Below are 23,776 nucleotides of genomic sequence, written 5' to 3'. Positions count from 1 at the left end.
TTGATAAAGAAATTAATAATCTTTTAATTAGTTATGTTAGGAAGGAAATGATTAACGCAAGTTGATAAAGAAATTAATAATCTTTTAATTAGTTATGTTAGGAAGGAAATGATTAACGCAAGTTGATAAAGAAATTAATAATCTTTTAATTAGTTATGTTAGGAAGGAAATGATTAACGCAAGTTGATAAAGAAATTAATAATCTTTTAATTAGTTATGTTAGGAAGGAAATGATTAACGCAAGTTGATAAAGAAATTAATAATCTTTTAATTAGTTATGTTAGGAAGGAAATGATTTACGCAAGTTAATAAAGAAATTAATAATCTTTTAATTAGTTATGTTAGGAAGGAAATGATTAACGCAAGTTGATAAAGAAATTAATAATCTTTTAATTAGTTATGTTAGGAAGGAAATGATTTACGCAAGTTGATAAAGAAATTAATAATCTTTTAATTAGTTATGTTAGGAAGGAAATGATTAACGCAAGTTGATAAAGAAATTAATAAATTAATAATAATTTGATAAATATTATGGGGAAGAATATAATACTTCTTTTCCCCTTCTGATATGGGAACTCATGACGGAGACAATAGGGAGCTAACAGTTCCGACCCTGAAACGTCACACCCTTCTATCTCTTATTGGAGTTTCATCCCCCCTAACGGTTGGAAACAGTATTCTACTCGCAAAAATTCCAACCAGAGAGGGGCTGTGTGACGTCAGACTATCTGTTCCCCCTAGCCAGTTGTTAGCTCCTTATAGCTTTTAGACCAAACTACATTTTAAATGTCAGGAAGCTTTGACTGTAATTGGATTTAGGAATATTTTGAACTAATAATTCTACCCAAATGATTAAAATCTTAAATTAGGTAAGGCTTTATGAAAAACCACGCTTTCTACAGAAGATATCCACATATTTCTCGCCAACGTAACATCTTTGTTTATCTTGCAAACTATTAAACATAAGAAAAAGCACTGTCGTTAACAGTGATTTTCCAAGGAAAGTAATGACAGCACACCTTATTTTGTTAACTAATGGACCCCAGATTTATAATTTATCTCAAACACTTTTAACAAGTTTTATTAATGTTTATTTTGTTACATTTTAAATATTTTTTGTTTTATTACATTTTTAAATATTTTTGGTTTAATACATTTTAAAAAGTTTTGGTTTATTAAATTTATATTTTTTGACAGTTATGATTATTAATTTTTTTGAAAAAAGACGCTCTACAGTGCTGCCCCCAATAATTCGTCTTCAGCGCTAGCTAGGTTAGTGGTGGTCTTTAGAACTTTCGTAACCGACCAATCAAAATTGTTTTTGCTGGTTTGCAATCAGGGTTGGAAATAAGAAATATTTCTTATAGGACGTGTGTCCAGTGACCCCCTATTTGACTCGAAAATTTATAGGACATTGTAACTGGAGTGTGCGTGCCAAAATATTGTCGCTTCTCCATAGTCAAGATATCAAAATTTCGGGATACTCATTGGTCAAACTGTCCATAGTTTAAAAAAAAGTTATGGGACATTTTAAAATTTTATTAGACAATGTCCACTGTCCTGTGCTTATTTCCGGTTTCGGGCTGCCAGATTCTGAGTGAGTCTGACGTAGCAGACGACAAATGAGTTTTCCTTTAAAATCCTCATAGAGTGGCACAGGCTTAGCAATTTTAATTATTATTTTAGTTAAAAATGGTTTATTGTTCAGTTTTTAAGTGTAAAAGTCGCACGGAAAAAGATAAGGGGATTTCGTTTTACTGTTTTCCTTGTGTAAATAAGAAATATGGGCCTTATATTGAAGAACTTTCGCGTAAAAGAAGGCAGGCTTGGGTTAACGCCCTTCATCTTGAAAAAAAATTTTCAACTTTTGATCTAATACAGAAATGGCATAGAATATGTAGTCGTCATTTTATTTCAGGTAAGAAATACTAAAATTAAAGAAATGGTACAAGTTTTAAAATTTTTTCATTAATGCAATGTATTTTAATTTAGGAAAACCATCAAATTTGGAAGATGAGACGCACCCTGATTGGGTTCCATCACTTTTCCTGGGATATAGAAGTGTGCAAAGCTTAAGATCTCCAAAATCTAGACTAGATTTACATAATCGGTATTTAGAGCGTTCTGAGAAGAAGAGAGAATTGGAATCAAAAAGTGAAAATGCGATCTCAATGTCATCATTGGGAAATGATCTCTTCGTTTCTGTGTTAACGGAAGATAGTCAAGATGATTCTGTGTTAACGGTAGACAGTCTAGATGATTCTGTGATTATGGAAATAAGCATTCTTGAAGACAGAATTGAAGATTCTGGAAGAGCTGAAGTTGCTTGTCAATGCGTACCACTTTTTTTAAATGCATCTGTTCAAGCTAATGTTGAAATGGTGGAGGCATCGAGTCAGACAAGCAATAATACATACAAAACTGCCGAAATTCAAACTGATCTAACCATAGAAAATATAAATTTTTATGAAGACTTCAAAAAATACAATCAAATGAAACGAGGACCGTTTATTATACTTGCCTTCCATCAATTCTGTAGTACCATTTGATTAGATTTAAGATGTTCATAGTATATTTTTGCAAATTTTAAATTTTTTATTGCACAATTAAGGTGGAAGGAATAAAAATTATCACAAATTAAGTTTTATCACTTTTTCTTTCCTGGTCTACCTCTACCTCGGTTTTTGGGTTGGTTTTTAGAAAATATTTTGTACTCGGGGCCTTTGTAATTTTTAAAGATATGTAATGAAAGTTATTATGAAACTATTTCTATCACAGTTCTCATTATCACAAGCTATCATTCTCCCCTCTTCCCCTTTACCGCAATAACAATACTTTTTATTGACCAGATTTTTACAATTGCGGCTAGAGAGTTCACTGGAATTTCTCTAATGCCATTATAGAGAACATTTCTTCTAAAATGCTTACAAACCAATTCTAATAATATGCACTTGTAAAAATTTTTTGTACATTTTTGAATTATTTCTTCCCAAAGTTCAGTCAGGTAAAATTCTTTCAATTTTGACTTCATTCAGTGTCCAAATGACAAAAATCACAATAACTTCTATCACGGATCATCATTTGGGTTTGTACTTGATAATAGTAAGCGTAACTAGAGGACAGTTTATACTTCTTCGTTTGTTAACAATATTCCAAGCATGAAGATTTCGTAGTTGCATACTCGTCTATTTTTATTTCTCTTACTGAATAAGGGCATTTGATTTCTAATAATCCAAGACCGCAGCATTCGCAAGAAATTTTGTTATCAGGTGAAGCTCCCATGAATGGGAAATCTGGGTTTATAACCAATCCTGACATAAAACACAGATTTGCAGGAGCATGTTTTGAAATTTCCAAAAATATTCAAACAAACATCTCACCTCATGTCATTGTTTTCAAGCAAATTGCTTTAATTTTTAAACCGTTTTCTTCCCTTTTATGACTGCATACTTATACTTTAAGACTTGGGCTCTTTCCACTAACATCTCTTTCTGCCACTTTCTACAAACTCTATATACTCCAAAAGGAGAATAATCGTTTGTTCAACAACGTTCAATTCTATGATATAAATGTAATTATAATTTTGCCCGTTAAAACCTAAAAACTACCCTTATGTGATAGATTTAACCAAGGTTTAACTAGTAAAACTTCCTTACATACAGCCGCTATTTTGATTTTTAATAGGGCACCTTCCCCCTCTTTAAAGTTCACTTTTTTTCGGCTTTTCGCCCTTACCACACCCCACTCAGGGAGCACATTATCCTATTTTTGAGCTCACTGCCCCACTCGATCACGCAAGTTGCACGCACTTGCGTGATCGAGTGGGCTACACCCTTACGAACTCTGCCTCTTCAAAGTTCACTTTTAGGCGGCAACTTTCCGAAGCCAGGCTTAAGGTTCGTATTCCTCTATTAAAAACCTGTATTTAATTATATCTATTACTTCAAATTATATTTAGAAGTATTTTATGGGTTAATAAGTTGGTTATTTAAACCAACTTCATACATCGTTTGTGCTCAATTATTTTTTTCTTTCCAATTTTCCTTTTGTTAAAGTTTATGATAAGCCTATTTTTTATTACTCACATTTCATTATTACCTACATCATTGAAATCTGAGTGTTTTGCAAAGGGTTCTTTGTGTACCTTTGCAAATTCAAGGGTTTCTTTGTGTACCTTTGCAAATTCAAGGGTTTCTTTGTGTACCTTTGCAAATTCAAGGGTTTCTTTGTGTACCTTTGCAAATTTAAAGGGTTTCTTTGTGTACCTTTGCAAATTCAAGGGTTTCTTTGTGTACCTTTGCAAATTCAAGGGTTTCTTTGTGTACCTTTGCAAATTTAAAGGGTTTCTTTATGTACCTTTGCAAATTCAAGGGTTTCTTTGTGTACCTTTGCAAATTCAAGGGTTTCTTTGTGTACCTCTGCAAATTGAAGGGTTTCTTTGTGTACCTTTGCAAATTCAAGGGTTTCTTTGTGTACATTTGCAAATTCAAGGGTTTCTTTGTGTACCTTTGCAAATTTAAAGGGTTCTGTGTGTACCTTTGCCAATTCAAAGAGTTCTTAAAAAGTTCCTTGTGAACTGCTGGGTGTAACAAACATATTTGCAAAACCCGTTGCAATATATTATTAAATACATTATTGTGACAGCCATTCTTGACTATTTAAAATGGTTACTCGAGAACAAGCTAAGCGGAAAAAAAACGCCTTGCAATGGGGAAATCTAGAACAGAAGCTAATTTAAAATTGCAAGCTGAGAGTAAAGCTTTGCAAAAGAAGCAAAGTAGGCAACTTTGCCTTAAAAAGCACTATTTGAAAAAGAAGGAGTGCTTTCAGAGAAAATACGCAAATAATCAAGTTGCGCGTAAATCTGGCCTTGGTATTGCGAAAAACAAAAATTGGACTAAACCACGTGGTGGCACTACTAATGTGGGTTCCCAATCAAAAAATAAAAAAAAATATATGAAACCCACTAAACAAGATAAGTTTGGTTTTGCAAAAAAGCTTCTCAATGCGGGAATTTTCAAAACGAAAAACAAAAAAATTATAGCTGAAAGCTATAAAAGGTTTCTAGTCAAACGTCTAACTGAAAGACTGGCGGCGTCAGAGTCTTTCAACGGTGAGACTAAAAAACAACGCACGAAGTCTATCTCTCACAACCTAAAATGCCAAGTGCTAGCTGGTAGAATATTGCATTTCAAAAGGCAATTATATTCGGCTTACCACGCCCAAGTAACGAGGATAGTTAGTGAATTTAAGGATTTTGTTCAGAAAATCAAAGAAATTGGGTCCATTGATCCTGGTAATTTGGCAGAAGTTGTGGGTGGTAAAAGGCTTCACAGTAGCATGAAAGAGGCCTATTTCCATGAAACTACCTATTATCTGATTGGAAATAATGGTAAAATATTGAAAAATGACGATGAGTCACATTACGGCAAAATTTTTCAATTGGATTCTGATGGTCGTGTACGAAAAGTTCTGAGAGACCGTGTTACCACTTCGACTAAAGAATTGTTTGTTGACGAAATGGGAAATATCGTTGACATGAAAAACAATAACGCAACTAGTAATGTTGAACTAGTTTTACAAGTTAATGAATCGGGAGATGTTACGAATCTTTTCAACATTGTTGAAACTGAAGAGAAGAATCCAAAAGCAAATTTTGTGATCAATGAAGGTGGGTTTATTGAAACCAAAAACAAAACTGTATATTGGGAATGCAGTGATATTTGTAATGTTCGAACTCGAGCCATTGCAAAAGTACTAGCTTTCGTAAACACAGTTGCAAATGCGAATGAAAAATCTTTGACTAAAATTTTTGACTCTGATTTGGACCTTTGCGAATTAAGAAAAGAATTTTGCAAAAAGTCAAACGTGTCTATACCACCAGATGGAGACGAAATAGTTGTGAGAATAGTTCCGTTCCTAGGACACACTGCTTACTGCGCTGATAGCGAAGAGTGCCAAAGTTATTTGCGTGCTTTCGCTGAACTGGCTCCTCACTATTCGGGAATTAGAAATATTCTGAATAATATTTATCACGTCAAAGCGTTACTCAACGCGTTAACTAAAATCTCAACTGAAATTGAAAGTGGTGATTACGAGTCTGTGACGAATGTCATGGCGGAATTAAGGAAAACCCTTGCTACACGTGGGAAAAATTTAAATAAGGAACAAAACGATGCTCTTGAAGGAAGCGTTAACGCTCCTCGGCCGAGTCTCGATGAAAGTGAAATCTTGAGTCTTTACGAGAATCAATTCGCTCGGGCAATGCTAAACACCAACGAGTTTCACGACACGCCCTGCGACTGCTGTTTAAGATTACTGAAAAAATCTGATTTAAGAGCAGTAGAAAAACTGGTAAACAGAGCTGTTTTTGAGAACGAGGCCTATCTGATTTTAAGAGCTGGCTGGATAATGAATAATTCCGACACGAGAGAAGCAGACATGCTACTATGTCGTTATTGCGCTACGGATTTGGGAAAGGGTAAAGTTCCCAACAGAAGTTTTCTGAACAACTTGGCGGTTGACAATCCTCCACCAGATGTCACCAGTTTAAACATGTTTGAGAAAGTTTTAATTCAGCTTGTGAAGGCCTTCCACACTGTGGTGCGGTTAGGCACCAAAACCAACTCCAACATGCAATTTGGCACGGTTAAAGCTTTGAAGGGAAGAGTAATTTATCTTCCAATACCCGTGGAGAAAAATTTGAAGATGATTCCCAAGACGTTGCCCAAAAATCACGAACTGCATATCTTGGTGAATGGCGTTCCCACAGCGGACAAAAAAGTTTGGCAACAGGTTGTTTGCCTCGAAAAAGTGTTGAAAGCATTCAGTGTGCTGAAAAAGATAAACCCTTTTTACAAAGACATTGATATTTCGACAATGAATGAGGAATATATTTGTGGCACGCAAGAAATTGATGGAAATGGAAATTCATCGACTCCCGAAGAATTACTGAGCCTAACAGATCCACTTGCGTTAATTAATGATGGATCTGATGCCTTGACACGCGCTTCCGCTGCGCTTCAAACAGAAGGGCCAGCGGATAGTAGTCACGACGTCCAAGGTGACCAAAACGCTTCGAACATACAGGAGCAGGATGAAAATCAGTCTAGGCTTGCACCAGGCAACGCCTACAAAATTTTAACACAGCCCGAGGCTTTGTTGCGAAAACTATCTGAGGGTGAAGCCAATGATCTGTACGATCATTACTCTATTCATCCAGTGAACGTTCAACCACCGAAAGATTTACTGGGCGCTTACCAAATGAAGCGCGTCGAAGCCGAGCCAGTTAGCACTTGGGACAAAAACTTGGAATACATGAGCTTTGTTCATTTGTTCCCTAAGGGTCGCTTTGGCAAGCACGATGATAGACCATTTGGGAAAATAACGGAAACCGAGTATCGTTTATCCCGTTTTTTGAACAAGAGTCCAATTTTTAGACGAGATTACACCTATCTGTTCCATTCTTATCAAGAATGCGAAATGAAAGCGATTTCTAGCAGTTTGAACTACGTTCTTCGTGTAAAAAAACCCATGCCTATTGGGGTTGAAAATTTGCTAAGTCGCGTTGAATCTGGCGATAAAGAACTTGAGAGTAATTTAGCTACTTTCTTGGGTCATATTCGAGGAACTAAGGACTACTGGTATAAAGTTCTTAGAAACGTTTTAGCGATGATTCGGGAATTTGGTCCTCCAACCTGGCTCTTGACTTTTAATCCGGCCGAATACGATGACTTGGAACTTCACGATCACTTGAGAAAAGTGAATTCAGACGTTCCAGGAATAGAGTCGATGACGGTGGCTGAATTGTTGAATTTGGATCCGCTTAGCGTAAATTTGCACTTTCACAACAAAGTGAGGTCGCTGCTAAACAACTTTGTCTTGTGTAAGCAAAATCCAGTTCTTGGCATGATAGAACATCATTTTTGGCGGGTTGAATACCAATCTCGTGGTTTACCTCACTATCACATGCTTTTGTGGGCCAAGGACGCTCCAAAGATTGGAACTTCTTCGCCCGAGACTATTTTGGATTACGTGCAAAAACACGTCACGTGTTCGATGCCAAGCGCATCGATAAGTCCGGAATTGCACCGGCTGGTAAAAAAATTTCAATTTCACAAATGCACCTCCAGTTGTTACAAGAAGGTGAAAAATTCTAAAAAAGGATCGAGAGTGTGTCGTTACGGTTTCCCTCGTAACGTAACAAACGTAGCGACTATGAATTCCGTTAGATCAGTTACTCGTCACCGTAAGATGAAAAAGGTGCAAAAACGGTTGTACGACTTGCCGAGAAAACAGCACGAAGATTTAATAAATGATTATAATCCAACGCTACTATTGGCTTCCAAAGCCAACATGGATTTGCAATTTGTCGCTGACAAATCGGAAATAGTGGCAAACTATGTTACGGCTTACGTGACAAAGGGAGACCGGGCTGACATGGACCAAACTTTTGCCGAGTTAGGCAACGAAAGTTTGTCCAAAAAATTATTTGCCTATAGATTGAAATCTTTGACGTGCAAGCAAATAGGAATTTATGAAGCTCTCGATATGATGCTGGGCCAAGACCTTTACAACAAGTCTGACAGCACTAAATTTATAAACACTAACTTGAAAGAAAACCGATCGAGAATTTTGAAAGGTTACAAGGAACTCGCTCGTTTGAGGGAAACTGACCCCGAAAGCAAGGACACTTGCCAAAAAGGGTTCGTCGACGACAAGTATGCGAATCGTCCCGACAGCTTGGAAAATCTTAGTTTGCGGGAATTTGGTCAGTTTTACGATTATGCCATGCGCTCCGAGGGTGTCGAGAAAAATGCGAATGTCATCCAGTTGAAAAACAATCTGGGTTTCATGAGAAAGAGAATTAAGCCATACATAATAGAGCACTTTATTCACGACCCGATGGAGGAGAAAGAACAGTATTGTCACGCTCTACTGATCCTCTTCAAACCGTGGCGTGACGAAAATGAGCTATTGGGCGATTTTGAAACATACGCCGATGCTTTCGAAAACTTGCTTTCGGTGTTAAAAGACATGAGAGAATATCACGAGAAGCTGTCGGTTTCCAAAGAAGTTGAAAAGAAACGGAAGGCTTCTAAAAAGTCGAAAGAGCTAGAAACCATAGTATCGGAGGGAGAAAGTGAGGACGATGAAAATGCGCTACAAGGGAAAGAAATTGTTATCGAAACTGAACACGCGATGGCTGATGTGGAAGCTGCCATGGAAATCAATTTCGAGACTGATGATGACAATGTGGCGTTACTAAACTCGGATCAAAGGCGAATATATGATCACATCATGGATCACTTCTCCCAAGAGGGAGAAAAATCTGGAAACAAGTGCCTTTTTGTGTCGGGACCTGGTGGCACTGGCAAATCGTTTCTTATCGACACTCTCGCCAACGCAGTAAGGCGACGCTTTCAAAATCCTGCTAGCGTGGCAATTGCCGCGCCAACGGGTTTGGCAGCGTTGAATGTTAATGGCGTAACATTACACAGATTACTAATGTTGCCGGTAGATCATGGGCGTATTGCCGAATACCATTCCCTAAGTTCTGACAATATGAGCATTATGAAAGAAACTTTGGGAAATTTAAAACTGTTAATTATTGATGAAATTTCCATGGTCTCGTCGGTGTTACTGACTCACGTTCACTTGAGGCTGAACGAATTTTGGGAAATGAACCAACCATTTGGTGGAGTTGTATTTATCCTTGTTTTGGGTGACTTTTTCCAATTGCCTCCGGTTCAAGGAAATCCCGCGTTCATCAAAATCACTTCCGAAGAAGCCAGACTTAGATTCAATTGCATCGGAGGAAGTGATCTTTGGAAGTTTTTTAAATACGATGAACTAACGCAAAATGTTAGACAAGCCAACGACCAAAGTTACGGCGACATTCTAAGCAGAGTTAGAATTGGAAATATTTCCGAAGCTGATGTTGCAACCTTAGGAACTAGATTGGTTGCTCGAGGAAAAAACATCGAGGTGGCTATGGACCTTTTCATTAAACTGTCCAATGAAGGGTTTCGCCCAATTTGTTTGATGCCTAAATTAGCCATGTGCGAAAAATTCAACGGCGAAATGCTGCGAAAAAACGGCGAGAAAGTTGAAGTCATTCCTTGCCAGGATAGACTCGCTGACTATGGAAAAAAAATGAATAAAAACATTTTGAGGAGACTTCAAAGTCTAAAAAACGAACCGTCCAAAACGGGCGGTTTGGAGAGCGAGTTAATTCTTTGCGTTGGCTGCCGTATAATGGTCAGAAGGAATATCAGTTTTGAAAAAGGCGTTGTAAATGGTACGATGGGTTTCGTAACTGGATTCAAGAAGGACGAACAAGGAAACGTTGTTGGCATTTTTCTCAGAGTAGATCGCGAACCGAATAACGACGACGCTAACACGGACTTTTTAGTTGAGAAAATTTGCGTCAAATTTTTGCTCATGACAAACATTTACGTTAAGCGCTCCCAGTTTCCCGTCATCCTGGCATACGCAATTACGATACACAAAAGCCAAGGCATGAGTTTAAAATGCGCCATTATGGATTTGGGTCCGAATTTATTTGGAACGGGCATGGCGTACGTCGCTTTATCGAGAGTGACGTCCTTAGCCGGACTCCATCTATTACAGTTCGATCCGACTAAAATTAAGGCGGATGGACGAGCCATAATGGAATATAACAGGCTTCGCAAAAAATATAGGCCAGATCTGCCTCTTTTGGAAATAACGGAGTCGAAAGAAAGTAGAGGTGGGAAAAGAAGTGCGCCTACACTATCTAAAAGCCTTTTAGAAGGCGAGGAAGTGAGATGTGAAGAAACACCGAAGAAGAAAAGGAAAGCCCAACAGAGTTTGGATAGTTTTCCCTTGAAAGGTTTAGCTAACGATGATCAAGTAACGTGCTATTCTAATAGCGTTTTGCAACTACTCTTATTAGTGCCGGAATTAAGAGAATTGGTTAAATCTTACAATGGATCATTCGTTGAAAAACCAGTTTTACGTTGCCTCCATGACACGATAAACGACATCGAGAGTTCTCAAGGAAGTTTCAGTCGTAAAGGGTTGGAACTGAGAATGGCTGTCGGAAATCATTTTACGCAAAACGTTCAACAAGACGCCAGTGAATTTTTGATGGTACTCTTGACGACACTAAGTCAAGAAATGGAAGCCAATTACTCTAAGGCTCTAAAAGATCTTTTTTGGTCAAAGTCGCGAAACTTTACCAAATGCCCCAAATGTCAAGTTGAACAAAATTCGGAAAATATTGTTGAAAGCAACATTTTCAATCTTCCACTAGAAAACCGAGATAAAATTGATTGGAAATCTCTAGAAAAAAGGATGAGATTAACAGAGGTGCCATGCGTATTTTGTAACAACCCAAAAATACAAGAGCGTGATGTATTGATATCCAGCGGGAAGTACGTATTTTTGTGTCTTCTCCGTGGCGATTACAAAGATGGTCGTCCCGTTAAGATTTCGACCAAAATATCAAGTTTTGAAAATCAAAATGTCACTTTGAGCAAGATGCTTTTTAAAACTAAAGGGGTGATTATTCATAAAGGTCAATCGTTGGCCGAGGGACATTATGTGAACTTTGTGAGAAAAGACAACGGCTGGTACGAGGTCAGTGATGCAATAATCAGAAAAAGGGAGAGATTCGTCAGTAACTTGACTGACGTCACTGTTCTGCTCTTGGAAAAAGTCCAGACACATTAAAGGATCTAACGTGATTGAAGAATCCATATCAAATTTACCCCGGGTAAAGCTTAAAATTTCAATATTCGTACCAGAAAGGAGCATCATATCTGTCAAAGATATACTAATAGTTTCATATTCCCTTTAAAGTAATTTATGATTGGGTAAATTTGTTAATTCTCGAGCAAGTTAAAGGTTTACAATGGTTCGAGATAAATTTTGATGTTGCCCAGACTATAATAACCGTGAATGGGAGAGGAAGGAGGATTGTAGGGCCATGCTATTGTTTCGAAAAAAGGCGATGATTCTTGAATTAATTTTTAAATTTTCTAGTGAAGGGTTTTGCCTTGCCCCAATGGTATTTTATATAAAAACAAGTTAAAAACGTAGCCCCTGTTGGTAATGCTATGTGATTAAATATAATTCTTTAATAAGCTGGTGTTACTATTGAGACAAACTCATATTATTAGTTAACATTGAACAGATTTTTGGAACTGAGATTTAGACACTCGTACCCAAATTTTAAATAAATACTGATTAAAATTAATATATTCCAAGAGTTCTCTAAATATCAGTTTCGCAACTACCATTTTTCTCTTTTAAGCGCGCTATATTTTTTTTACATTAAGACGCTCATAATTTTTTTTTTGCATTAACAATTTCAAACCGTTCCAAAAAAAGTCCACGAGATTTTATAAACAAAATTAATTTAATCTAATATCATACTGTTTTAATTTCAACCCCTGTAGCGAAGATTTTGTGTTTAAATATTATTTATTAATATAACCTTTTCTTTGTATAACTTATCAATAATGTGTACCCGACCCAATCTAATACCACTTACAAAAATTTATTTTAAAGTATTTAATAGCCATATGAACTTATTAATTTGTCCCACTAACTAATATCCTACTATTGTTGGATAATTTGTTTTTATAAAGTTTGAGAATTATTTCCCCAATTGCGGTTACCAAAAAATATTTATATATATTACATTACCCGTGTAAATAAAATAACTAAAACATTTTTTTTTCAATTAATATTCCAGGAAGTTTTGCATATTCTCTTTGTGTTTCTCACCAGCTGGAGTAGTCTGAGTGACGGGTGCCATTGATTAAAACCAACAGGGGTAGAATTTGCAAAGCCTTTTGGAATAATTTTTTTTCTTCAAAATTTTATAACCTTTTCATTGTCCCTTTGGTAACCCACGCGCAAAACAATAATTGTCATGTTCTAGCAGCACTGTTTTCAAACTTAAAGCTAAGAGTTGCCTGACATAATTTATAAAAATTGACCCTCAAAATCTCATATTTAAATGAACATATAATAGCCAGTAAATGGTAAAGTTTTCTTTCGCCTCCTCCCCCTCCGCCCCTTTACATAACTAATATACCGAAGAACAAAATTATTTCGACAAAAATGCTACGAGCAGTTCATATGTTCAACTTTGAAACATGCAATTTAAAGACTATTTTCGTACAACTACAAGCGTATTGTATCAACACGTGCCAGCTGCTAAGCTTCAACAGAAAGATAATTCATCATAGCCTTTACCAGTATAATAAAAGATTAAAACTACACAGCCAAAAAGTATGAACATCATCATTATATAAAACAACACCACAAGACTTCGACAGACAGATCAAGAAATATAAATATTCAACTTCTATGCCGAAATAACAGACACTTTAGACTGGCGTGTGCAAAGAATGAGAGCGACTTTGGATTAAAAACAGCAAAGATATTCAAAGAAATAACCCTCGTATTTGTTGAGTGAGTGTCTATAGAACGTCTAACTGTACCAAGGCCAAATAATACGTGTCAATTATTTAATTTCCCTGCATAGTTATATAACGGCTTGGCAAGCCTTGCCTTCAAGTTCATCAACACAATAGAAGTTCATAACAGATATTATTTTGCTAAAAAAACTTTTTTGAACAAAAGTTGCTTCAACGTTATTAAAATTTAGAACAGCAATGGTTTGTTACTAAAATTATGTACTTTACTATGTTGGGAGTTTGGGCGCACTCCTGTAAGCCAAGCTTCTGGGCGACAAAGTTTTGAGGGAATAAGGGACTTGTCAGCATGCCTACCCTACAGGAACTGACTACCCCGTGTCCGCGGGTGGTGAAATACCCCAAATCCCCCCTCCTTCACCACCCGATTAAACCTCAAGTACTTCACTCGTAACTCTAAAAAACCCAACTGTGATTAACCGCCTAATCACCTTGGACTTCAATTTAAATTTCCATCGAAACGCCTTATGAACGTTATTTTACGGACGTTTGCCAAACAAAACAAGCTCGATGGAATTAGTAAAATAAAGCTGCCAATTAATGACGTTAAGCAGTAATGCTATTTGAGTTCAAAAGTAATAAATATCAAAACAAAATAAAATGGACTGGAGATGTCGCTACCAAACACAAGGCACATCATTAACTCTCTGAACTAAATTGCAGATTCTACATTAACATAACAAAATCACGCGCGATGGAACCAGTAAAAAAGCTACCGATTAATGAAATTAACCACTAACGCCATCTTAGTTCAATAGTGAAACACAAGGCTCCTCATTAACTGTGAACTAAACTGCAGACTCTACATCAATAAAACAAAACCAAGCGCGATGGAACCAGTAAAAAAAGCTACCAATTAATGACATTAACCACTAACGCCATCTTAGTTCAATAGTATTAAATATAGAAAAAAAAATAAATCAACTGGATTGAAGATGTCACTAACGAAATACAAGGCGCTTCATTAACTCTCTGAGCTAAACTGCAGATTCTACACCAACAAATCACTACCCTTTTTAAAAAGCATCTTTAAGTATATTAGCAGTATTTTAACAAACTCCCCCTTCCCTTTTTTATACCTAAAATAATTTAACATTAAAACCCATGCTTACTATTTTTCTGGCTATTATATATTCTCAATTTTACAGTCCTAGGATTACATGTGTATAAATATTTTTTCATCATTGAATTATTCACTTGAGAGATTAACAAAATGATTATTGGTGCTCTAACGTTAATGTTGAACTTTTCACACTTTTTAAATCCAACCTTCACGTATGACTCTCTTTGAACATTTTTTTAATCCCTCTCATGTATTCATAGTGAAACTTACATTTTAGATTCAGTTAAAATTAATTATAGTTATTCCTAGCTTTTCCCTGTTAAGGTCTATTTTTTAACAGTTAGGACGCTATCACTAATTATTCTCAAAAGCCTTTCTGGTGTCCAAAATAATTTTCCTTATAAAGTTACGAATGAAACCCTTTAAAAAATACGCAACTATTAGCTTTAAACGTGAAAAATAAAATTTTTATTTACTGGAAAATAATTATAATGAATACAAATAACAACCAGGGAAATTCAATTCCAAATTGCGTCCTATAAATAAATGTAGCAATTATCAAACCAAATGTGTTTTTAAAATAAATCTTTAGCACATGCCAATAAAATAATAATCATACGTGTTTTAACTTTGAAAAAAAAGTTTAACAAAAATATTCTTAAAGCAATTTATTGTTTTAATGACTTTTAAGTAATTACTGAACAGCCATAACTTTAAAAAATTACAATTTATATTTTAACTATTATATAAAATAAATAATACTATTAACCCTAACTTTTGTCATCAATAAACTACTGTAACTCTCATTTCACTTTATTTATCAAAGGTAAAATAGTTACCATTAGTTTCATAAATACTACTAAATAATTTGTTGATCCTATTATTTCCTATATTCAATGATAAATCTAAGCACAGTTCCATTGCCAGACTCCTGTAGTACGCTGGCTAATCATTTATCATCTATCCCAATGGCTAAATCCAATTAAAATTGTACTTAAGGACAGAGCGAAAAATAAAATATGCCAAACTACCACACTATACGGAAGAGAAAATCTTTTTAAGACGCGTTATATTTATATTATATTATAATTATTATGATATTGCCAGCTTTTCCAAAACACTACAAAATTGTATTTCTTTTCCCCTGAAATATTGCCAAATTATTGCTAGTTGTCTTATTTAATGCCACTTTTAACAAAAAAAATTACTATTTTAGTTTCTTAAATTAGGTTAAAGTTAATCACAAAAGATGGTAATCTATATGTTGAATCTCGTGTAAAGGTTAAGAGAAATATCCGTTCTGAATAAGATCTTGTTGACACAATGACATTGGAAATGGGGTTCAAAATTAGCGTGAAAGCAACTGGTATATTCTGGTCTGGGTTCATCAGAAATAGTCGAACTAAAATCTTTGTCATGACATCACACCCTCGTATATCTACGAATTTCATCAGCTTAAATTAAGACTAAAAATATTGATGTGACGTCCCCTTAGCTAATAACTCTCAGTCTATTGAATGACAAACTATTTCCTTTTCTGCAGCTAGCGGGAATGAGCACTGAAATAAATTAAACACCACCGCATGTACGCAAAATTAATAAAAATTAAGACCGAAGTAACAGATATTAATCAAAACGCGTCTTGGATTTAACCAAGACCTACAAAGTATCGATAAGAACAAGGTTAATCACTTGACTGAATGCGCAGATATTGAAACTTTTTTTTTAATTAAAACTTACATGCTTAAGAAAGTATGTTCCATCACCCTATTCCATTGAATAAACTTACTTTACTGGTAGTAAATTTTTTCCCTCTCAATAATTTGAAAAATTTACTTATCTCGGGTTTTCGAGCACAATTCCATTCCCCGAAAACATTTTATAACTACATTTATTATCACTTTTAAGAGTTTTCGTGTGGAAAAATACCTCATAAGTCATAACTAGTAACTACACGTAACAATGAAAAAACGATTAGGGGGTAGTCTGCTTTAGCTTCTGCTGCGCCCGATACGAACAAGGAGGATGTATAGTTGTATACCCCCCTTGATAGAAGTACGCCTTGTGCCATTCTCATGCCTTGTCTTTCGCTGGCCTCGTCACCAAGGCAATAGCCCACTCAATTGCGCGTTAAGCTGCTCGAGAATTCTGTGTGAATCACTTTTTATAGTAGTAATTGTAAATAGTAATTGTTTTTGAGAGCATTCCTCGCCTTGAAATAGGACAACTACGAAATAATTCGACCAAATTGAAGTTTAAATATTCGAACAAATCTTATTTTATAAATATCTTCTACCATTTCAATTTCTATAAAACTGTTCTACCAAATGCATAAAGAGTGCTACCAGAAGTCTCTGGGGCTACTAGAAATACAACATTTACTATAGGAAGATTCGCAGCGACAAGTTAAAAAACCCATATTCCTTTAAAAACCGTTAATGCATTATCCTTGTTCCTGAAGATATACAGACTAAGTAGCAGAGTCGAGCCACAGCGTCGTAGATCACGCGACTTGGTGAACGCAGGCTATTTTTCAAAATAACCAAGTCATAAATTTCAGGCTACGACCACGCTTAAGTTAACAATTACAACAAAGAAAATCAAAAAATTACGAATATCATGCACGCCCCTACTGCTTGCGAACCATAGAAACGCCATGGCAGAACCGTTTGAACATTGTCTGTCGTACCGTTGCTATAGACCCTTTTTACGTAAAAAAGAGATGTCAATCCTTAGTATCGGGACATATGGGAGGGGGGGGGGGTTTGACCCCTCGCCGTCTCTGCTCTATTTATGATCTTTCCATCGACTCGACTCACTCGAGCGAGATGGAAGGCAAAGTTTTACCCCCGTGTCTTCCCATGTCGAAGTGGTCTATTAACATAAGTCAGTTTAACCAAGAGTAAAAATCATAACGTCCATGTTGAATGTGCTGCCATTGTTGAAATTTGCACTAAAATTAACAAAAGGTTTCACTATGGAGCGTTCAGGGCATAAACGGGGATATGTTAGCAACCTATTAACGACACAATGTCATACACGTACTCTCTTAAAAGTGATAATAAATGTAGTTATAAAATGTTTTCGGGGAATGGAATTGTGCTCGAAAACCCGAGATAAGTAAATTTTTCAAATTATTGAGAGGGAAAAAATTTACTACCAGTAAAGTAAGTTTATTCAATGGAATAGGGTGATGGAACATACTTTCTTAAGCATGTAAGTTTTAATTAAAAAAAAAGTTTCAATATCTGCGCATTCAGTCAAGTGATTAACCTTGTTCTTATCGATACTTTGTAGGTCTTGGTTAAATCCAAGACGCGTTTTGATTAATGCATTATGGTCAACACCTTGGAAAATCATACATGTTATGTTAATGCTTCTAATGGAATATTGAATGCCACCTCTATAATTTCATTAACAGGATTACAAAGTACTGGTCTATTTGATGCGACAATTAAAAATATTAACAGTAAATTCATACCCCTTTTTCATGGACAAATAAGGTAGAGAGGGCCAAGAATGGGGGAAACTACGAGTCTCGAGATAGGGTATTTTTGACACTCTTGAAACTAAAACTTGGCATTTGATTTCATTCACCGCTCTATCAGCTTTGTTTGGAATAAGTAAAGTTCAGACCTCAAATTATTTTAAATTAACTCTTACGCAGTTCCCAAGCTTGTTAAAACCCGTGAAAAAAATGCAAATAAATAATGAACTCCTGAAATTTTGTAAAACAATTTTATTCAATAAAGTTGTAAGATTCTATCACATTTTAATGAACTTAAAAATATCACTTCAGCCTTATTTGCGCCATTATTTTTATTCCATTTCAAATAATTTGGAATGTAGTAATTAAAATAAGCAAAAAAACCTTTTAAAATAAGTAATTTATAATCTTGGTAAAAGATTGCTAATAAATTTTTGGTCTTTAGGCACATCAATAACAAAACAGTCATCTTCCAGTTTAGAATAAATTACATAATGACAACTTTGAAGTCCTAAAAGGGCCAAACTAAGTTGCACTTGCCCATAATACATTTGTTAGGGTTTCAAAGCAAATGTTCCGTCCTTCTTGAGGACTGTTTCTAAGTTTCCTTTTTCACCAATGACTGGACACTTCATTTCGACCAAATTATCGTTGACTATTCCGTCAGGGGAACACCCCAAGAATGGATAAGAAGGGTTGACTTCAAAACCAATCTTCGGTGCTTTTAAATTGGACTTTTTTTAAAGCAACAAGTGTTTTTTTTCGTTTGTAATTCCATACTGTGTGAATTCATTTCCCTTAAAGTTTGACTGAAGAGCTTTTCGAATTTTTTCAGTAGGATCTTTTGGAAAATATGTGTAATACTCGTAGCAATTAAAACGAAAACAGTATTACCAATTTTTATACTCATGTTATGACCAAGGCTTAAGAGTTTACATTTGTTTATTTATTTGTTGTTTGGTTGATTTTTGAAGACCGCCTTGTAATACAAATGGCATAACTAATCTGGTTAATATTAGGGTGATTAGGTTTTCAACACTTACCATTTTTGAAAATATTCTCTTCTGAAAATTGTGGTTCATTCATTGCAAGAAATTTCGAGTACTAATTTTCATTTGGCACTCCCTTATGGAAAATTTCATTGGAAACCAATTGGGAACCAATTAAAAACATGTAGGACATATGGGGAATTTATAGGAAAAATACACCTATGTGTGTACTCATAGGGAAACTATAAGAAACTAATAGGTTTCCTATTGCAACATCTATTGGGATTTATTTGGAAGGGACTGCAATAGAAAACCTATAAGAAACCAATAGGTTTCCTATTGCAACATCTATTGGGATTTAATTGGAAGAGACTGCAATAGAAAACCAATAGGAAACCTTATGGTTCCCTATTGCAACATCTATTGGGATTTAATTGGGAGAGACTGCAATAGAAAACCTATAGGAAACCCATAGGTTCCCTATTGCAACATCTATTGGGATTTAATTGGAAGAGACTGCAATAGAAAACTAATAGGAAACCCATAGGTTCCCTATTGCAATATGTATTGGGATTTAATTGGAAGAGACTGCAATAGAAAATCAATAGGAAACCCATTGGTTCCCTATTGCAATATCTATTAGGATTTAATTGGAAGAGACTGCAATAGGGAACCCATAGGCTCCCCAATTGCATTGTATATTGGTCTTTAATTGGAAGGGACTGCAATAGAAAACGTATAGAAAAGCCATAAGCTTCACAATTAACATGTCTATTGGGATTTTATTGGTAAGAATTCGGTAAGATTAGTGCTTTGATATAGGTATTTGCAAATAATTATTTCTTAAGAAACTTTTATTAGCATGGTGCTTTATTAAAACTTTTACTGAAACTTAAAAAAGGCTTCAACTTAATCTTTCAATTTAAATTTTAGTGAAAATGTAATTATTTAATACTTTTGGATTTAAATTTACATTATTCCCTTAGATTCAACTAAATTTGGGAAAGGGGATATGTAGTGCTTCTTATTTACGGTAAAGACCAAAATATTCTGCGTCTTTTTCACTATCCTTGGAAATGGGTGTCCATTACTACCAATATTAACAACTTTGTACTCCCTTAAAATAACTATAGGCAGTTCAGAATTTTGACACCCCAAATTTAAATACACAAAATTAAGTATTTCACTTGGATTGACAGCAGAAGTCTATTTAAAATTGCATTAAATGGATTTATTTTGAATTTTATATTGCTCCATGGTGTCCATGGTGGAAGATTGCTACCATCAAATGGAAAACGGCATTAGCCAATTTAATTTGCCAATTTCTATCTACCCCATGGAGCCATAATAACGGGACTACTAGTTAAAAAATCGATATAGACTGTTCAAATCCCGGTCTCTCGTTATCATTGCTCCACGTGTGTGTTAAGGCTCCATGCCCTAGGCTTATTCTCTCACGCGACAGTCGACACACGCCTCCAGGGGTGGCGCCACAGTCTCTACTCTCTCTCTCTCCCCGCTCCTGTAACGAACGCATCGTTTCGTTTGATTTTGAATTTTAACGGAAAGGCTGCTAGGAGTCAGCTCGTTACCCACAGACAAACCCAAGCACAATCGGTAAATCATGTTTTTGTTCAACTATTATTAAAAAATTACTTTGACTTTAATGGCAATATTCTACTATATTATTATGGGTAAAATCAAGGGAAAAACGTATTTAATGCCAACGTTCAAACAAAACCTTATTCTAAGCCTTGGTCATCAAGACAAAGAACTAACACACAGCGTATTGTTAACATCAAAAATATTACGGGATTTAAACCAAATCATTTGAATGATTTTAAACTTTGCACAATTACAAATATCTTGAAGAAGAGACTGAGGCATGGACTAAAGTGCTTATACTTTTATTGGGATGTAAGTAAAAATTTTTTTTTAAATCTAGTACTGCCGCTCAGCTATTTGTAAATTAATTTTGCAGATTTATCTGGGAAACGGCGTTTTTTTAAATAAATGCAAGTGGGAAAATTGTCTCATGGCCCAAAATCCATCAATTTTTACGAAAAATTTGGCTGTTACGATATGGGGGACCACAGTCCTTGCTACTAGAAGCCTGACAGGAGTAATTTCTAATAGAATGAAAAATACCAGATATGATGAAGCTAGGCCACCCCTCACCTCCAAAAAATTCAGTCAATAAAGTGTAAGTTTATAATTATTATTTTAAGGAAATAATATCAAAGTCCAAAATCTTCCAGGTGGCGTAAGGTACTACGGGGAGCAGAAAAACTATCTCCTGATCTATATGTTGCTGTGAAAGGTGTTCATCACGCTTTAACTCAAAAAATTGCTGTTATTAGGAAAAAGATTAAATAATTATTTTGTAAAAAGCCGTAATAAAATTCTAGGGTGCTAATTTTTACACTATTAGAATGGTTGCTCTTCACGTGCAAAGTCCGTTTATTGTGTTAATTTGTACTCCTCTCACAGATTTTAATTCCTAGTACAACTGCATTAGTTTTAGGTCTTATCAAAGCCCCTTAGGGGTATTTTCCTGTCGGAATTCCATTTTGATTATTACCTATCTGAATCCCATTTTGATTATTACCTATCGGAATTCCATTTTGATTATTACCTATAGGAATCTCATTTTGATTATTACCTATAGGAATCCCATTTTGATTATTACCTATAGGAATCCCATTTTGATTATTACCTATAGGAATCCCATTTTGAATATTACCTATAGGAATCCCATTTTGATTATTACCTATAGGAATCCCATTTTGATTATTACCTATAGGAATCCCATTTTGATTTCTACCTATAGGAATCCCATTTTGATTTCTACCTATCGGAATCCCATTTTGATTTCTACCTATCGGAATCCCATTTTGATTTCTACCTATCGGAATCCCATTTGGTTTATTTCTTATTTCTTATAACAATCCCATTCATTTCTATTCCTATTGAATCCCCATTAGATTATATCCCAACACTGCCTATTGGGACACCATTGGTCAAGGCCTATTGATACCCAATTCAATTTCTATTGGTGTATTTGTCCAAAACACAATCGATTTCAAATACATTTCCAATAGGAAAAATACCAATTGGTTTCCAATGTAATTTTCCATAAGGGACTGAATTATAAGTTTAAACGTCACATACACTGCCGCTGATGCTACAGGTCTCAGGCCTGCCATTTTTTTCCCTTAGATCAAGCTTCGCGTTTTCTCCGGACGGTGGCACTAGTAAAACTTTTTTTTCGTTCAAGGCGCGGAATCTGGCAGCTCTGAACTAGGGAAATTTTGGTCCAAAAAGGAAAATTTTAAGGGTTAGAAAGGGAAATTTCATTTGTCCCACCTGGCATCACTGCTTTGAATCAGTGATGCCAGGTGGGACCTTTGTTCTCTTGCGAACTCTGCGTTTAACGGCTGTGGAAGATTTCTTATGCTTTTTGTGAATGCGAATTGAAAACTTATTGTTCGAAATAAGTATTTGTTTTGAATTTTGTTACCATAGTTCTCATTTTTTATTAGACCTAATAATTTACCATTAATTATAGTTTATTTTCAGAATTAACTTCAAGTAAGTATTTCTTTGAACGGGTAGTTTTGTCATATATTTTTATTTGTTAGGCCTATTTACGGGTAAACTAAGATTGATTTCAGGATATCTAACAAGTCATGAAATAAGTTAGGACATTTTCAACGGTCTGAAATGAAAATTGACTTTGTGCCGTTTAACTCGGCTGTTATACAAATACGAGAGAGTTCAGAAATGCCATCTAATGTGAAAGAAACATCAGCCGAAAAGATGAGAAGGCTACGTTTAATCCAGAATACAGAGAAAGAAAAAAAGCACAAAGACTAGAGAGATATGCGGCAAGAAAGAAGCTAGAGAGGCAGTTGGTGTTCGAATCTCCTACTAATCAGGGCCCTTCTACCAGTCAAAGTTCTTTCACTCCGATTTAAAACGTCGAGAATTTAAATCCTAAATATCAGTATTTTTTCGTCTTTTGTCTCGAAATATTTCTTTCGTGTGTTGTCAGCAAGCTTAAAACTAGGTTATAGATTACCGCAAAATCACTCCAGTATAGGAACCAGGGTCGTGCTGAGAACCAAAGCTAGAACAAATTTTATATTGAATAAGCTGCCATCGAACATAGCGAGTTGCCAATCCTGTAAGCCTGAGAAAAATTTCCTCTCTAAGTTTTTACTTTCGCGAGTTTTAGAGGTTCGGAAAAGTATTGGTCCGACCCTGCCTGGTAGGCTGGGCGTCCCTTCAACCACATTTTTATTTATAAATTATTTCCTTACTAAATTTTTACTTTCGCACGTTTTAGAGGTTCGGAAAAGTATTGGTCCGACCCTAGCTGGCAGGCTGGGCCTCCTTTCAACCCCATTTTTAGTTCTAAAATTGTTTTATACTAAATTAAAATATATAAAGTTGTTTTTAAATTACCTTTTTTGGCACAAATACTATGAGATTTTTGTAAGTTTTTTCGGTTCCAGCTTCTCTGATTAATTAACGCTTAGTACGTCATAAACAAAAAGGAATGAGGTTGTTTTGGGCGGTAATATATATCGGGCCTGCCTTCTATTCAGTACGATTTTCTCTGTTCTTTATCTCCACCATCCGTTTCCGTGTCCCGTCTAGCGTTGTTCTTTAGGGCTTATGCAAATTACTTCATTTCTATTGCATCAAGTTTCAAGAGAACATGACTCGGGGCTAATTCTAAGCG

At 35.4% G+C, this 23,776-nt stretch overlaps 1 protein-coding gene and 2 long non-coding RNA genes across 3 annotated transcripts in view; all 3 read left to right on the top strand.

Annotated features, from left to right (window-relative positions):
• Positions 1–23,776, top strand: part of LOC149663569 (uncharacterized) — a 588,523-nt gene that overhangs the window by 73,723 nt on the left and 491,024 nt on the right. The window lies entirely within an intron of this gene.
• LOC149663591 (uncharacterized) lies at positions 1,549–2,641 on the top strand. Its single transcript, XM_089841849.1, has 3 exons — positions 1,549–1,597; positions 1,709–1,918; positions 1,993–2,641. The coding sequence occupies exons 1-3, from the start codon at positions 1,549–1,551 to the stop codon at positions 2,547–2,549; spliced, it is 816 nt and encodes a 271-aa protein (XP_089697975.1). The 3' UTR covers positions 2,550–2,641.
• On the top strand, positions 20,807–21,331 carry LOC149663590 (uncharacterized). The gene is made up of 3 exons (XR_016368337.1): positions 20,807–20,946; positions 21,011–21,232; positions 21,288–21,331. It is a non-coding gene; the product is annotated as an uncharacterized LOC149663590 (long non-coding RNA).

Source organism: Phalangium opilio, unplaced genomic scaffold (genome assembly GCF_054372755.1).
Source record: "Phalangium opilio isolate 3A_F unplaced genomic scaffold, DU_Popi_V2 ptg000061l_1, whole genome shotgun sequence".
Classification (NCBI taxonomy): Eukaryota; Metazoa; Arthropoda; class Arachnida; order Opiliones; family Phalangiidae; genus Phalangium; species Phalangium opilio.
Note: the sequence above shows the minus strand (reverse complement) of the source record. Positions and strands in the feature narration are given on the sequence as shown.

Bases quoted from the DNA above. Each gene is read 5' to 3' on its own strand.
- LOC149663591 (XM_089841849.1), top strand. From the start codon at position 1,549: ATGTCCACTGTCCTGTGCTTATTTCCGGTTTCGGGCTGCCAGATTCTG. The intron at 1,598-1,708 runs GTGAGTCTGACG...TTTATTGTTCAG, and splicing joins TTCGGGCTGCCAGATTCTGA to TTTTTAAGTGTAAAAGTCGC. The intron at 1,919-1,992 runs GTAAGAAATACT...ATTTTAATTTAG, and splicing joins TAGTCGTCATTTTATTTCAG to GAAAACCATCAAATTTGGAA.